This window comes from Selaginella moellendorffii, unplaced genomic scaffold, assembly GCF_000143415.4.
Source record: "Selaginella moellendorffii unplaced genomic scaffold, v1.0 SELMOscaffold_1, whole genome shotgun sequence".
NCBI classification, from domain to species: domain Eukaryota; kingdom Viridiplantae; phylum Streptophyta; class Lycopodiopsida; order Selaginellales; family Selaginellaceae; genus Selaginella; species Selaginella moellendorffii.
The window spans coordinates 435,524-449,458 of record NW_003314262.1 but is presented as its reverse complement, the minus strand read 5'-3'; the positions used below and the strand labels follow the sequence as shown (position 1 = coordinate 449,458).

The following is a 13,935-nucleotide window of genomic DNA, read 5'->3' as shown; positions in this document are numbered from 1 at the left end:
GTACACCTTCCTAAAGCGCAGCCAAAGGGATCTGAGCAACGAACCGAAAAGGCAGAAAATGGCGATGGAGGTTCGAATGGTCTCAATAGTTGCTTGTTGCAAGAGGAGGTGCTGTCAACATGCTGATTGGGATGCTATTGAAGAGGAGAGAGCAAGATACAAGACATTGTCCTGGAAGGCAGCTCGCAATTTTGTGTATGAGGCATTACGGTCATCTGTTGATGCTTCAGAACATCAGGTGGGGGGCATGGTCTTCCAGAGGGGTTTTGTCTACATGAAGGCATGGAGAATCATTTATGGAGTCCCTCGAACCACATTCTACAAAATCAAAACTGAGTTCGAGGAACAAAGGGTTCAACAGGCAGTCCATGGGAACGACGGTACGCACAAAACCAGGGGTCATATTGTATATGGAGAGGCAATCTTCAAGAGGTTTGTCGAGACATGTAGCGAGCAGCAACCACATAAAACCCGCCTCTTGGAAGATGGAACACGAGACACCCAACGAGTTCTCCCTTCCATGTATACCAAGGGGGCCATATTGGAAGATGTGAATCGGGAACTCCAGAGTAATGGCTACAGGAAGCTGAGCCAATCTAGATTTAGTAGATTGTGGAGCAACAGGTTCAGGGATGTGAGTATAGGAAAGTACTCCAGCTTTTCAAAGTGTGACGAGTGCACTGCTATCAAAATGGCTTTGTCGAAGAATTCTTGCATCGCTCAAGAGCGAGAGACGTTGGTTAGAAGGCAGCTCGACCACAACATCAAGTAGAGAAGCTACAGGACTGCATATTATCATAACAGGATTCTCTCCATGGAGAGACCTGACTCTTACCTCTGCATCATCCACGACAAAATGGACCAGAAAAAGACGTGCTTACCTCGACTCAATCCTGCCCCCAAGGCAATCTCTTCATCCATGCAACTGCCTGTGTCTCTGTTTGGCATAATCGCTCATGGGCATGGTGCCCAAAACCATGGGAACTTCTTTGTACCTCTATGGGGTGGCGGGGGTGCAAACATGATGATTGCGTCCCTAGCAAAACACTTAAGGTCTCTACAAAGTGCACAGAATGAGCTGAACGGCCAACCCTTGCATAAGGCCCTTGTCGATCGAACCCCATATAGGGTTCAGTTGGAGGAGGAGCAAAGGCTTGCAGTATCGCATGGGGCCCCATGCCATCCCAGTGAATATGTTGGCCGTCAGATTGTAGGGTTATCACGTGAGGCCTCATGCCATTCCGACAAGGCTGGTAGCCCGGTGAATGCACAGCCTCATCCAAACGAAGCAGAATCTCAAGGAAGTTCTTGCGGCCGATGTGGCCTTCCACCCCATCTTCTGCTAAGGGTGACTTCTCCAGACTAGCAATGCCTCTTGCTACACCTTCACAATTAGATTCGTTAGAAAAAGATAACATTGAATAATATCTAAATGTTCTCACCATTAAGTTATATGTCTGGCTAATAGGAATGACGTTCATCTTGGAAAGCTCACCACACGCTCAATGAACAAACAAATAGTGTGTGCGCGCATGCCATCGCTCTTCTTTAGCTTCAGATTCGGCTTGTTCACCTTGACAATGAGATTTATTATACAACCAGATGGACTCAGTCTGGACACAAAGTCACCGCGCTAGTCACCATGCCCCAGATATGTCTAGCCCCTGGACAAAAAACATATAATTTCACGTCATTTTCAAATACTTGAAAATTTGTACCTAGTCCCATTTTACTGAATAAATCCCACTTTAACGAAATAGAGCTTAACCTTCTTTGCATCAATCTTTGGAACCTGGATGATGGACTGATCCATGATATCACCAAAGTGCAAACATGTTTTAAATTTGGTCACATGGAACATTGGATGAAATCTTTGAACTAACTAGCAAGTCTAAAGTGTATGCAAGATCCCCCACACACTGTAAAATTGTCGAAGGTCCACAATACCGTGGAGACAACTTAGCACTGCCACCTCCTTTTAGAGACCGTTGTGCATCTGACAGCTTAAGGAAAACCTTGTCACCAACTTTGTACTCTTGATGACGACGATGTTCATCAGCCAATCTTTTGTCTCGCTCTTGAGCTTGCCTCATGTTCAATTTTGCCAACTCAAGCTTGTCTTGCATATCTTCCAGGAAATCACAAGCATGGGGAACCCGAACCAAAGCCAAATTCAAACTCACAGGAGACCTAGGCTCATAGCCATACATTGCCATAAAGGGAGACATGCCAATAGCCAATTGATGAGCACTATTGTGAGCAAACTAAAGCAAAGGCAAGTATTTCTCCTATACTCCCTGTTGAATCAAGTTTCCCACAAAAGACTGTAGCATATCTTTTAATAGCTGATTCATGTGCTCTATCTGCCCATCAGATTCTGGATGCTCACCACTACTCATACTCAGTTTAGTCTCTAGTTTTTCAAAGACCCCGATCACTCACAATGTCACCCGGCAAACCATAGAGATTGAATAACTAGTCTACAAACAATTGAGTAAGTTCATAAGCTTTTATTGTTGTCTTCACAGGGAAGAAGTGAGCCATCTTCGTCAAATGATCCACAACAACCCAAATAACATCATTTTCTCGAAAGGTTTTGGGCAAACCAATGATAAAGTCCATCGAGATGCTATCCCACTTATTCTCAGGTACACGTAAAGGATGATAGAGGCCAACAAGCTTTTGATGATCAACTTTGACCGAATGGCAAGTCAAACAACCACGTACGTACTTCTCAACATCTGACTTCATCCCAGGCCAAAAGAAATGCCTTTTCACCAACATATATGTTCTCAATACCTTCGGATGCCCAGCATTTAGCATATCATGACACTCAACCAAAATCTGTTTGATGAGTTTGTCAATACGAGGAACCACTACATGTCCCTTCTTCACTAGAATTCCATCTCGTATTTCGAATGACGCAAACTTGTCACTCTTCAAATCTGTAGAGGTGTCCCTCAACAAAACCTTTGCGCGAATATCAGTGATAAAGGAGTCGAAGTCAACAAACTTCTTAAACTCATCCAAGAGATCGCTGGATACCTTCACAAACAAGATAGAATTTACCATCCTGAATAACGCATCAGCCACCTTATTGTCACCTCCATGCTTGTACCGGATCTTAACAGACATTTCCTGCAGGAACTCTTGCCAATGAGCAAGGCGGCCTCGAAAATCCTTTTGTCGACTGAAATATTGGAGAGATTGATGGTTTGAACCCACATGGAAGTCCGATCCATATAGATAATGTCGCCATTCCTTCACAGCAGCAATCACAGCATACAACTCCTTGTCTCGAGTATGCCAATTCTGCTGTGTGGCATCAAACTTATGGCTCATGTATGCAAGAGGATGCCCAACTTGAAGCAATATGGCTCCAATAGCAATGTCACTTGCATCTGTCTCCACCACAAGTGGCTTTTCAGGATCAAAAATCTTCAACACCGGAGTAGAGATATAACACTGCTTCAAACGTTGAAATGCCACTTCACACTTCTCATCCCAACCATGAATAGTAGCATGTTTCGACATATTCTGGAGAAGATTAGTTAAAGGGGCTACTATCCCTGAAAAGTCCTTCACAAATCATCGAAAAACTTCAGCCATACCAAGGAAACTACGGAGATCATACACTGTCGAAGGTATAGGCCAATCAACCATGGCCTAAATCTTTGCGGGATCAACTCTCACTCCATGTACCGAAATCAAATGCCCAAGATATCCAATCTCCTCTAAAAAAAACTCGCACTTGGATAACTTCGAGTAGAGCTTGTTGTCCCCAAAAGTTGTAAAACACTTCGCACATGCATCTCATGTGCCTCCAAAGAAGAGCTGAATACTAGGATATCATCAAAATAATCAATTGCAAACTTTCCCAAGTAAGGTTGTAGAACGTGATTCATCAATCTCTGAAAAGTTGCAGGAGCATTTTTCAAACCAAACAGCATCACTAAAAACTCGTAGTGACCTGTCCATGTTCGAAATGCAGTTTTCGGAACATCCTCTGGCTTGACACAAATATGATGATATCCTTGCCTCAAATCAATCTTCGAAAAATATCGAGCTCCACGAAGATAACTGAGCAAATCATCGATACGAGGGATCGGGAACATATTCTTCACTGTCCTATCATTTAATCCCTTGTAGTTCATGTAGAGACACCATGTACCATCTTTCTTTTTGACCATCACCACTGGAGTAGCCCAAGGAGACTTGCTGATCTGTAACCACCCTTTCCAAAGGTATTTAGCAAGCTGTCTATTAATCTCCTCATCTTCAGCGGGATTAGTATGAGTCGGTTGTCACTGAAAAGGAGTAGCTCCAGAAACCAAGTCAATCTCATGCTGAATTCCATGTTCTGGAGGCAAACCATTACGTAACTCATCCAGAAATACGTCACGGAACTCCTCCTGAATGGAATCCACCTATGCCTCATGCCCACGAATGTACTCCAAATCAGACATGATCAAATTAGAAAGAAACGGGTACACCACAAAAGACCTAACTATCTCATGCGAGCATGTCACCAACTCCAAAATGTTAATCAATAGAGTATCACTATTGTCTGTCCCGACAATCTCTTTTATAATGCCACTAGCTTCGATACGCAGAACATTACGCTCTCAATCGATCCTTGGCTTCCTATCATAAAACCATTCCTTCCCAAGAATAACATCTGTGCGACCAAGATCCATAACCTGGAATGAAGGATGGTCGAGAATCCCTTGAACCGTCAAAGGAACACTCGGACCCCATTTACCGTAAACACGAGTGCTATGTCCATCTGCCATAACCACCTCGTAGATTACTGAATTCTTTTCCACAGGAAAACCAAGTTTCTTCACCACCTTGAATTATTATATGATAATCATGGACTAGAACTTAACCCTTGGACATGTGTGCCATGGGTAGTGGAATGGGAACTAAATGTAAATTCTTAAGTATAAAACCAGGAACAGGGCTATGGAGTAACACTTGAATAATCCTAGAGATCTTAACACTAAATGTTTTAGTCTAATGTTTTTAGGGATTTACAAGAGGTTGGATCTTCATGACCAGGACCATGCAAGGATAGAGCAATATGACAAGTTTCTAAGCTCTTCTGATCATCATCATTGTCACTTTACTGTCAACATAATTGATGGTGGGAAGTCATTCAACACCCAGGTAAGTATTACTTTGCATGTTATTTCATTCATTAGCTGTTTATAAGGTATTGTGGCACTCACCAAGAAGCATGAGACTGATGGATTATAATAAGCTGTTTTGATGATCTCATGAGCAATCAGTTCACTAAACTCCTCCAAGAGAAGATGCCTATATTTGAGAATAGCCAATCAATGCAAGACATAATATATGCTTTATAAGTGGTGAGTAAAAGTGACTCTGCCATGCATAGATTTAGAATAAGATGAAAAGATCCTTGTAAATCTTTTGAATTAATGATGTAAAGGTGACAAAGATCTCAAGATTACTACTATCAATAATCTCTCAATAATTCTCAACCATTCTTAGATTTTAAAGCTAAGAAGATTTAAACATCCACTATCTAGATTTCTAAATTCAGTATAAGTTAAATTTTAGTTCATTTAGTGCTCGATCTACTGATACAAATAGCTACTAGGATTTCAATGACAACAAATTAATATTTATTAATAGTAATTAATTAATAAGAGCTTACAATTTTTGTTTTTCCCTCTTACTTCCAAGGCCAGCAATGCGCTTCCCGCCATGTACAATACCGTTCTATATTCCCATTCAGGTTTTTATCTCGCCCCTTTGCAACTTCTCGATATAAAATTCCATCCACATATTTAGGATGTGCGATAAATGGGACACCTTTTATGAGAAGCACAACAGCCTGCAAGGATGAAAGAACTTGAGGACACGTTGGATCCAAAGTTGCACGAAACTTACGTGCCAATAGATCCAAACTGCGACTTTGTGAGGCATCAGCCAGAACAGAAGTTCAGCAGCCTTGGTATGCTCAACTCTTTTGGCTTTTAAAACTGCTGAGAAATAGTTGTTCCCAAGTTCCGCGTGCTGCACAGTAATCGCGATTTGCAGTTCTTCACTGGGATTTGACGCTTGAATCCTCCAGGTTCCTTGCATGTCCTGCGCTTAAAAGTTTAAGTTTGTGGGATGGAATCACAAAAGGAAAACTCACCATGAAGGGACTGACATGGAGTGGCTTTGGAACCATATCCGATTGAGGGTCAAAAGCGAAAGTCACTCGTTCGGCCCAGGGCGTGTTCGTCACCTACAGAGCTCTTTCTTCAAGCAAAGAAATCTAATCTCATAAGAAACGTTGTCTCTTTCATACCTCCGCAATGCACTTGGCCAAACTTCCATCTATGTCGTAGCAATAGTAAACGCTCAGTGGATTCTGCTCGTATCCCACGCTCGCTGGTATGGTCAATAGATGGCTGTAAAAATTCCCAGTCAGCGAGCTTCCAGTTTGTAATCGAATGGAGAGAAAGAAATTCCTCTACTTACACAGGACCTTTTGTCCCGGCAATTTCCCGGGCTTGATCAAGACCGAGATGATCCAGCGCAGCTCTTGCCTGGAACCAATCCGGCATCCTCTCAAGATCCACCAGCGCGTAGCTCACGTTGTACTCGAATCGATGCAAAACAGGCCGGCGACGCTCGTGCCACACCCGGCCTTGATACAGCTTGAAATTCCCAGACCTGGAGGAAGCACCAGGAAGTAGAAGCCGCAAAGAATGCACGGCAGATGTTACGAGAGTCGAAATCACATCGACAAAGAGACAGCCGAGCTGGGCGAGAGCACCGCCTCGCCCCTCGATGTTGCAAGTGGCCGCCATAGCCACCAGGAACCCTAAAGCGCCAGTCAAACGATTTGGCTTTCAACGGTCAAATTTTTCCTTAAAGTCAACCAATGCTGACTGGAGAAGACATGGACGACATTTCTTCGTCCGTTGTTCTTCCGGTTCTCGTGCCAAATCCGCCGCTGCGAACCATCTGGCTGGAGCTGTATGGAAGCCTCGTCGGCTCCGCGAGCGAGAGGTGTGGCTTGCGCCTCATGTCCACCGTGAACGTCCGCTGGTTGCTCTCGAGGTTGTCCGTCTTGTAGATCGAAACGCTCGTCGTCTGAGACGATGTCTCCAGCGGCGTCGGGGTCGTCGGCGTCGCGCTGCTCGAGTGGACACCGCCACCGCCACCGCCACCACCACCGCAGCTCTGTGGAGGCTTGAATACGACTTTGCTGATGCCGGTGTTGGACACGGGTGAGGAGCCGTTTGTAGCTCCCCGGCTCGAGAGTAACGAGTTTGTGAGGACGCTGCTCGGGCTGGAGGCGTGAAGGTGCGCGTGTGTTTGCGTGTGTGGAAGAATGCTGCTGCTCGACTTGAGTGGTGGCGGCGATGATAAGCTCCCAACCAGTGATGACAGCGTCTGGCTTGCGAATCCTCTCGTTGCGCTGTCGCCACTCTTGTAGCAGTATCTAGAGTGGTGTCCAAGCTTTGCGAGCTGTGAATCCGTGAGTTGCTGGTTTAGCCACCTGAAACGTAGACATGAGCGCCGTGGGTTTCGCACAGGAAAAAAAAAAATCTGTACGTACTGAATCATTTGCTGGTTAGACTTTGCCATCTCTTGCATTTCCTCCAGTTTTTCCTTGGACTCGTCCACCTGTTACGAATGAATGTGTTGAAATCGTGCGGGAATCCAGAACTGTTACCTTCTTTCTCAAACAATCGTTGTCGGACTTTAAGCTCGCTATTTCTTGACGCATGAAGTTGCTGTCGGCCGTGTTTTTTTCAATTGTCACTTGCCTTTCTTGAAGTAATGTCTCCTGTTGTGACGTTACTTGTGCTTTGAGCTTCACTTTAGCTTTGCTTGCCCTGAGCTCACCCTGTAGATAGACAAGTAGTTCATGCGAGAAGAACAAGAACAAAAACAAAAACTCGCCTGCAGCCTCTCGACAGCTTGGGAATATCGGTTTGCCTCGGCGATGCTTGCACTTGCTTTTTCTTCCAACCGTTCATGTGCGGCTTGAGCATCCCTCAAAGCCATCTCCAAAGCTGCCCTGGAATGTCTGGATTTCAGTGCTCCGAGCTGATTAAAACAACAGACCTACCGATGAGACAGTTCACTTTCCAGTCGATTAGTCATGTTGGAAAGCAGATCATTCTTCGCTTGAACCTGAATCCAGGGATTATTTTTCGTCCTCGACAGTACAAAGTTACCTTACTTCCTGTTCTAGAGAAGCCAAGCGAATCAGATGCTGGTTAATTTGCTTGGAGTAGTCTTGCAGCTTGTTGTCGTAGCCCACATTTTTTTTGCGCAGCGAACTACATTCCTGCATGCCAGTTTGGATTAAACATTCAATAGAGAATATCAAACCAGGTACCTGATGCCGTTCTTCAAGCTCCTTTTCAGTAACTTCAAGTTTCGTTTTGTACTCAGTAGTTTTAACTTCTAGATTGTGCCTTATATTCGTCAACTCACGCAACTAGGCAACCATATCCGTCCTCGGTGAGAAGACGGGCAAACCAATAAAATGGCTGTAGAATTACCTGTTTGTCCAGCTGGGAAACGTGACTCTCCTGAGCATCAGCTCTCAAGCGTAGGCGACATTCCATGTCGGCACGGTCTCGCTCCAGCTTTTCTTTCATCGCAAGACATTCTTGCATTGCCTACGCCAGTGAAACGTGAGAAAGAGGAACAAAATTATCAATATGTGCAAGCTTCTAACCTTCTCCTTCACACGAGACACGTCCACAGTGTGCTTCGCAGTCAACTCCGTAACTTCGCGTGAATATGCTCCTTTGAAGCTGCCAAGATCTCTGCATCAAACAAAGCAAACAATCTTATTAGCTAGCACTTTCTTACAGAACGAGCGAATAAGTACTCTTTCAGTTTATCAGCTTCCTTGATGGAATTCTCGAGAGATTCCAGTGTCTTTTGGAGCTTTTGATGAAGATCCAGATTTTCTCCCTGGAAATTCTCACGGAACTTTTAGTGACAAGAGAAAACTCAAGCAGCGTACCTTATAGTCACCCAGCCTTGCAGCAAGATATGACTTCACAGTGGCATCGTTACCCTGTCTAAAGCAAAGGGAGATATGGTTGACGTGCTTGAACTGGTTCGTTTCGACCACATTAAGCGTCGAATCCCCCGTCCGGACATTCAAGACTGCCAGAAATCTACCAGCAAAGTCATGAGCTCACACGCGAAAGTCCATGAGATGAAGGTACCGATGATCTTCGCTTTTGGCGTCGAGACAGTGCTCCAGCAGCTCGATAAATTTGTGAGGGAAAACCGAGAAATCGACGAGGATGCACTGGTCGACCTTGAGACTCTTGAAATCCTCGTCGTCTAGTTCCAGCGAGTAGAGAAAGAACGGATCGAGCTCATCCGAAATCTGGACCTGGAGGACCTGGAAGGCGCGCATCCGCGCATCGGCATTCCAATGCGAGAACAAAATCGCGACATTTTTACCTTGCTGCTGCGTGGATGCTTGCTGCGTCCCACGAGAATCCGGAATGTAAGCTGCGCCTGTCGATCGCTGGAGCTCTTGATCGTCACTGGGATCGCCTTCTCGAACAAGACGGAAGGGCTCTCCATTTTTTCCTTCTCCCATAAACCTAAACAAAGCAGTTAAGGTCGTTATCACTACCAGGTTTCGAACACACAAACAAACAAGGGCCAATCCGAGCCGTCCATTGTCGATCGCTATGACGTTTACCCTTTCACGTTCTATTTTGAAACTTAGGTCAGGCGGGAAAGAGTAGGAACCCGTGATCGATCGCGATGGCGTCTTCCTCTCCGCCGCCGCCAATGCCGGAAGAGAAGAACTCGCCGCCAGCATCTCCCCCAGGTACTCCCATTCCGATGATGAATTACAAGCGCCGCCCCAGCCAGCTTCCCACCAAGCCCAAGGTGAAGAAATTCATGAGGCCGCCTTCCGCCGGCCACAGGGATGTGGAGCCGCCATCGCTGCTAGCCGTGCAGCGATCGCTCACTTCATACCTAGCGGATGGGATCATGCAGCCAAAATCCAGGTATGTCAAGGAGAAGACCGAGTTCCACGACGAGGAGGGTCGGATGCTCGTGAGTGGTCGCGCTGGAGGGCGATATGCTGGGGAGATTCTGGGAGGAGCTCCTCATGGGACTGGCGAGCACAGGATTTTTCAGTCTAAGAAGAATCCAGATCATTTGCTCTACGAGGGCGAGTGGGAATATGGGAGAAAATCTGGCTATGGCAAAGTCCACTACACCAATGGACAGGTACTATCTCGGTTTCCTTCTTTGTTTCCTTTGTAGTTTCTCAAGTTTCTCTTGAATCTCTTTTCACAGGAGTATAGAGGAGAGCTTGTTGATAACGAGCATGGTGGCTGGGGTTGCCTGCGCTACAACAATGGAGACATATACGATGGAGAATGGTTTAAAGGCCGCAGGCATGGTCAGGGAACTCTTGTAACATTCCTGTTCGTTTTCCTTGTTTGTTTCTACAGACTAAGCAGGTTTTCTCAGATTCTTTCGGTTTTTCTTCTGTCGGCGAACCACTGACAGTCCTTGAAACTGCTGTGCAGTATTATCAGAACGGGAACTGGTACGATGGAGGATGGTGCAAGGACGCTCGCGAAGGATGGGGAGTTTTCTACTGGCCAAAGATCAGGCGTAAGTTTGAAGGGGAGTGGGCTTGCAATGATCCTTTCTCCGGTTGCTACTCTGCCATGACGTCACAAGAGTACGAGCTTCTTCAAAAGAGGCAGGTAGAGTTCCCTCCAGCGACGCTTGGTGTTCTAGAGAAAGGCGTTCCAAAGGAACAAATAGAGGTATGGAATGTTAACACAGAAAATTGTTTTACTGACTCTTTGCTCTGGTGTCATTTCCTTTTTGTAGCTTCTCTTGATGGATTTGAGGCATCCCTTCAGCACGAATTATGTTCCCATCACGAAAGTTCGAAAATGTAAAAACGAGCACAATCCAGCGAAGCACTTCAAGAAGGTAGTCTCTTCCCTTCGTTCTTCTCTTCTCGTAACACTGTTGGTTTTGTGATCGATGGCAGCAAGTTGAGAGGGCTCGGAGTCTCTCGTGCAAGCAAATAGAAGCTCTAAAGCACGCATATCAAGCCATAACTCCTGGATACCTCTACAGGCCAGCATTCCTGGGTGTTCATCTTCGCAGACTTTTGGTTATTGCTCGGATAGATCCTGACTTGCCACAGGTACTAAAATTCTTCCTCGCAAACTTAGTGCTCACACAGCAAGGCTGAGCTTCTATTTTCACAGGGTCAAAAGCTTTTAGCTCACTTGGAGCAGTGTGCAAACGAGAGTGCCAAGCGAAACTCAACCCAAACGAGTTGCCTCACGTTCAGTGATTTCCTCTTTAGTATCTATCGATTTCACGACCCGTAAAACACTACAAATATCAACGGCTGAAATTCAAATTGAGAAGCGCAACAACATCGCCAATCGACAGAGAATTCGATCACCACCGCAAGGTGGAACGCTAGGACGAGCTCCTCTTTAGAATCCCGAGGTCGCTGGAGCTCTAGGAGTCTAGCAATCATTCACACGGACAATTTTTAATTCTGTAATTTTTAGTGTAATTGCCAAGTTTATAAAAATTCCAGTTTAGAGACAATCTTTTTTAGTTTTAGGGCTTTAGCGAGAAAAGTACCTTGATCTTCTACATGGCTCCCCAAACGAGTTTGGATTCTCTACTAAACTAGTTAGTCCAGACTGAAAAAACTAAACGCAGAGAGATAGATGTTCTCACTGTGGCCTCAACGTCTCGCGATTGTTTGACCTCTGTCTCTTGATCAGGTGCTTTTCTCTTTTTTATTTCTTACTGAGACTAACTAGTTTCACATTCTATTGCAGGCCATGATCCTAGCTGCTGCTGGAGAACCTCTTAGGAGTTGACCTTGGACTTCCAAGTGAAAGAGCCTGGTAGCTTGGGGTACCCGAGGTGCCCAAGGTGTGACCCGACCATCAGCGATAATACAAATAAACATTCCAGCAAAAGTCTTCTTACAAAAATTCTCTATATTATCCAGTTTGAGAAAATTCCCTTGTATAAGGTCCATATGTAGAGATATGCCCTTTTGCCACATCGATCAGCTGCAAATATATAAATTGACTATGATTTTTTAAGTTTGATTCTAAAATAATGTATTTTGTCCTAAAATAAAGAAAATCTGTAGATGTGTAGAGGACGCTTGCTGTCCAATCGATCTTGGCACTGACATCATTGCCAAGATTTGGTGAGTTCTGTAGATTGTGATCTGGTGGAACTACAGAAGATCGTGATGTTGAGATAGCAGATGATTGTGACGGTGAAGCAGCAGCAGCAGCACACTAAGGAGCCAGGCAGAGAGCTCCAATCCAATAGGACTTTCATCTAGATGCAACAGAAAATGGATGAACATAACTCTTAATAGTTACACAAGAAGACATTCGACAAAAGTCTGGAAGTGTGTCCTTGACGAGACTATTATCAACATACACTCTATGACAAGGTACCATTGCAACAAAGCATTTCACTATTTTTGACTAGCCAAGCAATTGAAGTTACTAGTGCAGTGTGACGTTCTGCCATAAATACCTTCACTTATAGAGAAAATAAAATGAATGGCTTGAAGGAACTCCATCGGTGATCAAGGAATTTTGGCATGGTAGTAAGTTTTGATAGAGTCGTGGATTTTCTGTTGGGATCCCATTTCTGGATCAATGTCTCCATTGCCAACATGGGCATGGCAAGCAAGAGGTCAATGAATGGCAAAGAAGATTTACAAGAGGAGAAAGTGTAAGTCTTGATCACAAAAGGGACTTTGTTCATTTTTTTCTTCTTGTTTGTTCTTATTTTCAGGATCCCATGCTTAGTATCGTATCGCTCTAAAGAAGGCCATATAGAGACATTATAAAGAAGCTGGAGAAACTGGAAAAGAGGAATAATGCATGCTATAATTGAACTCATGGGTAAGTCATTCTAAGCTTTTATGTTCTCAAAACTTATCTTGCTTTGAGTACTGGGAGAGAAAGAAAACTAGGATATAATAAAACTAAGCTAAGCTTCTCTTCACTTTTTATTCTCCACGACATGGGGTCACTTTTTTTTTCTCGAGCTTTGATAGTTTTTGCTTGAGTGCTTCATCCCTCCATATAGAGTGTGTAATCCTTTTCAAGCATAATGCCATTTTTTGAATAAAGCATAGGAAATTAATCTTGTGTTTAGAAGCATCATTCTGAGTCTCAAGACTCAAACATTGAGACTTATGAACAAAAAGAAGTGGTGGTTGCCACAGTAGTTATAGGGGCAAATTAACACTCAAACCTTATCTTTATTTCTTTTGTACTTTAGCCTTCTATATCATTAATGCACGTTCACATACTTAAGATCCAAAGTACTTAAGCGATGCCAAACCTAAGATTTCAAATAGCATGCTAAACAATTTACAAAAAAAATTAAAAGAACATAAAATATCATTAACTTAAATGTATCACATAAAGGAAATAACATCATAATCTATTAAAATTAACTTGATCAACATGTAAGGAACCAACTCCCCAAGGTGTCAAAGGCTAAAGGATCCCCAAAAGCACAACCAAAATGATAAAAAGTTCATTGGATGAGACTAAGTCTGAGATCGAGTCCAAAAGTGACTCTAAGACTGAGTTCGAGACCGAGTTTGAGATCAAGTCTGAGACCGAGTCCGAGACTAAGTTCGAGACCGAGTCCAAGATCGGGTCCAAGACTGAGTCCAAGATTGAGTCCAAGACCAAGTCTGAGATCAAGTCCGAGACAAAGTTTGAGGTCAGGTCCAAGATTGAGTCCGAGACCAAGTCTGAGGTTGTTGAGATCGAGTCTCATATCGAGTCCAAGACCGAGTCCGAATACTAATATATGTCATGGGGTGAAAGCCCAAGGCATGTGTCTCCGGGGGGGGGGGGGGGGGGGGGG

At 44.3% G+C, this 13,935-nt stretch overlaps 2 protein-coding genes across 2 annotated transcripts; both read right to left on the bottom strand.

The window, feature by feature from the left end:
• Positions 1 to 5,634: 5,634 nt before the first annotated feature.
• Positions 5,635 to 6,837, bottom strand: LOC9656528. The gene is made up of 5 exons (XM_002961326.2): positions 6,499 to 6,837; positions 6,326 to 6,428; positions 6,170 to 6,262; positions 5,920 to 6,117; positions 5,635 to 5,863 (listed from the first exon to the last, which is right to left on the bottom strand). Exons 1-5 carry the CDS (start codon positions 6,828 to 6,830, stop codon positions 5,702 to 5,704), a joined length of 888 nt encoding a protein of 295 aa, XP_002961372.1. The 5' UTR covers positions 6,831 to 6,837; the 3' UTR covers positions 5,635 to 5,701.
• Positions 6,838 to 6,864: 27 nt separating this feature from the next.
• Positions 6,865 to 9,591, bottom strand: LOC9629166 (spindle assembly abnormal protein 6 homolog). Its single transcript, XM_024683736.1, has 13 exons — positions 9,466 to 9,591; positions 9,222 to 9,403; positions 9,014 to 9,170; positions 8,876 to 8,961; positions 8,720 to 8,810; positions 8,541 to 8,660; positions 8,375 to 8,476; positions 8,216 to 8,323; positions 8,102 to 8,166; positions 7,933 to 8,050; positions 7,703 to 7,876; positions 7,586 to 7,653; positions 6,865 to 7,525 (listed from the first exon to the last, which is right to left on the bottom strand). Exons 1-13 carry the CDS (start codon positions 9,589 to 9,591, stop codon positions 6,898 to 6,900), a joined length of 2,025 nt encoding a protein of 674 aa, XP_024539504.1. The 3' UTR covers positions 6,865 to 6,897.
• Positions 9,592 to 13,935: the final 4,344 nt, after the last annotated feature.

Coding starts and splice junctions, on each gene's coding strand:
- LOC9656528 (XM_002961326.2), bottom strand. CDS start 6,830: ATGGCGGCCACTTGCAACATCGAGGGGCGAGGCGGTGCTCTCGCCCAG. Junction 6,429..6,498: donor GCCGGGACAAAAGGTCCTGT/GTAAGTAGAGGA, acceptor GAATTTTTACAG/CCATCTATTGACCATACCAG. Junction 6,118..6,169: donor TCCATGTCAGTCCCTTCATG/GTGAGTTTTCCT, acceptor TTTTAAGCGCAG/GACATGCAAGGAACCTGGAG.
- LOC9629166 (XM_024683736.1), bottom strand. CDS start 9,591: ATGGAGAGCCCTTCCGTCTTGTTCGAGAAGGCGATCCCAGTGACGATC. Junction 8,324..8,374: donor AGCTTGAAGAACGGCATCAG/GTACCTGGTTTG, acceptor ACTGGCATGCAG/GAATGTAGTTCGCTGCGCAA. Junction 7,877..7,932: donor AAGCTGTCGAGAGGCTGCAG/GCGAGTTTTTGT, acceptor GTCTATCTACAG/GGTGAGCTCAGGGCAAGCAA.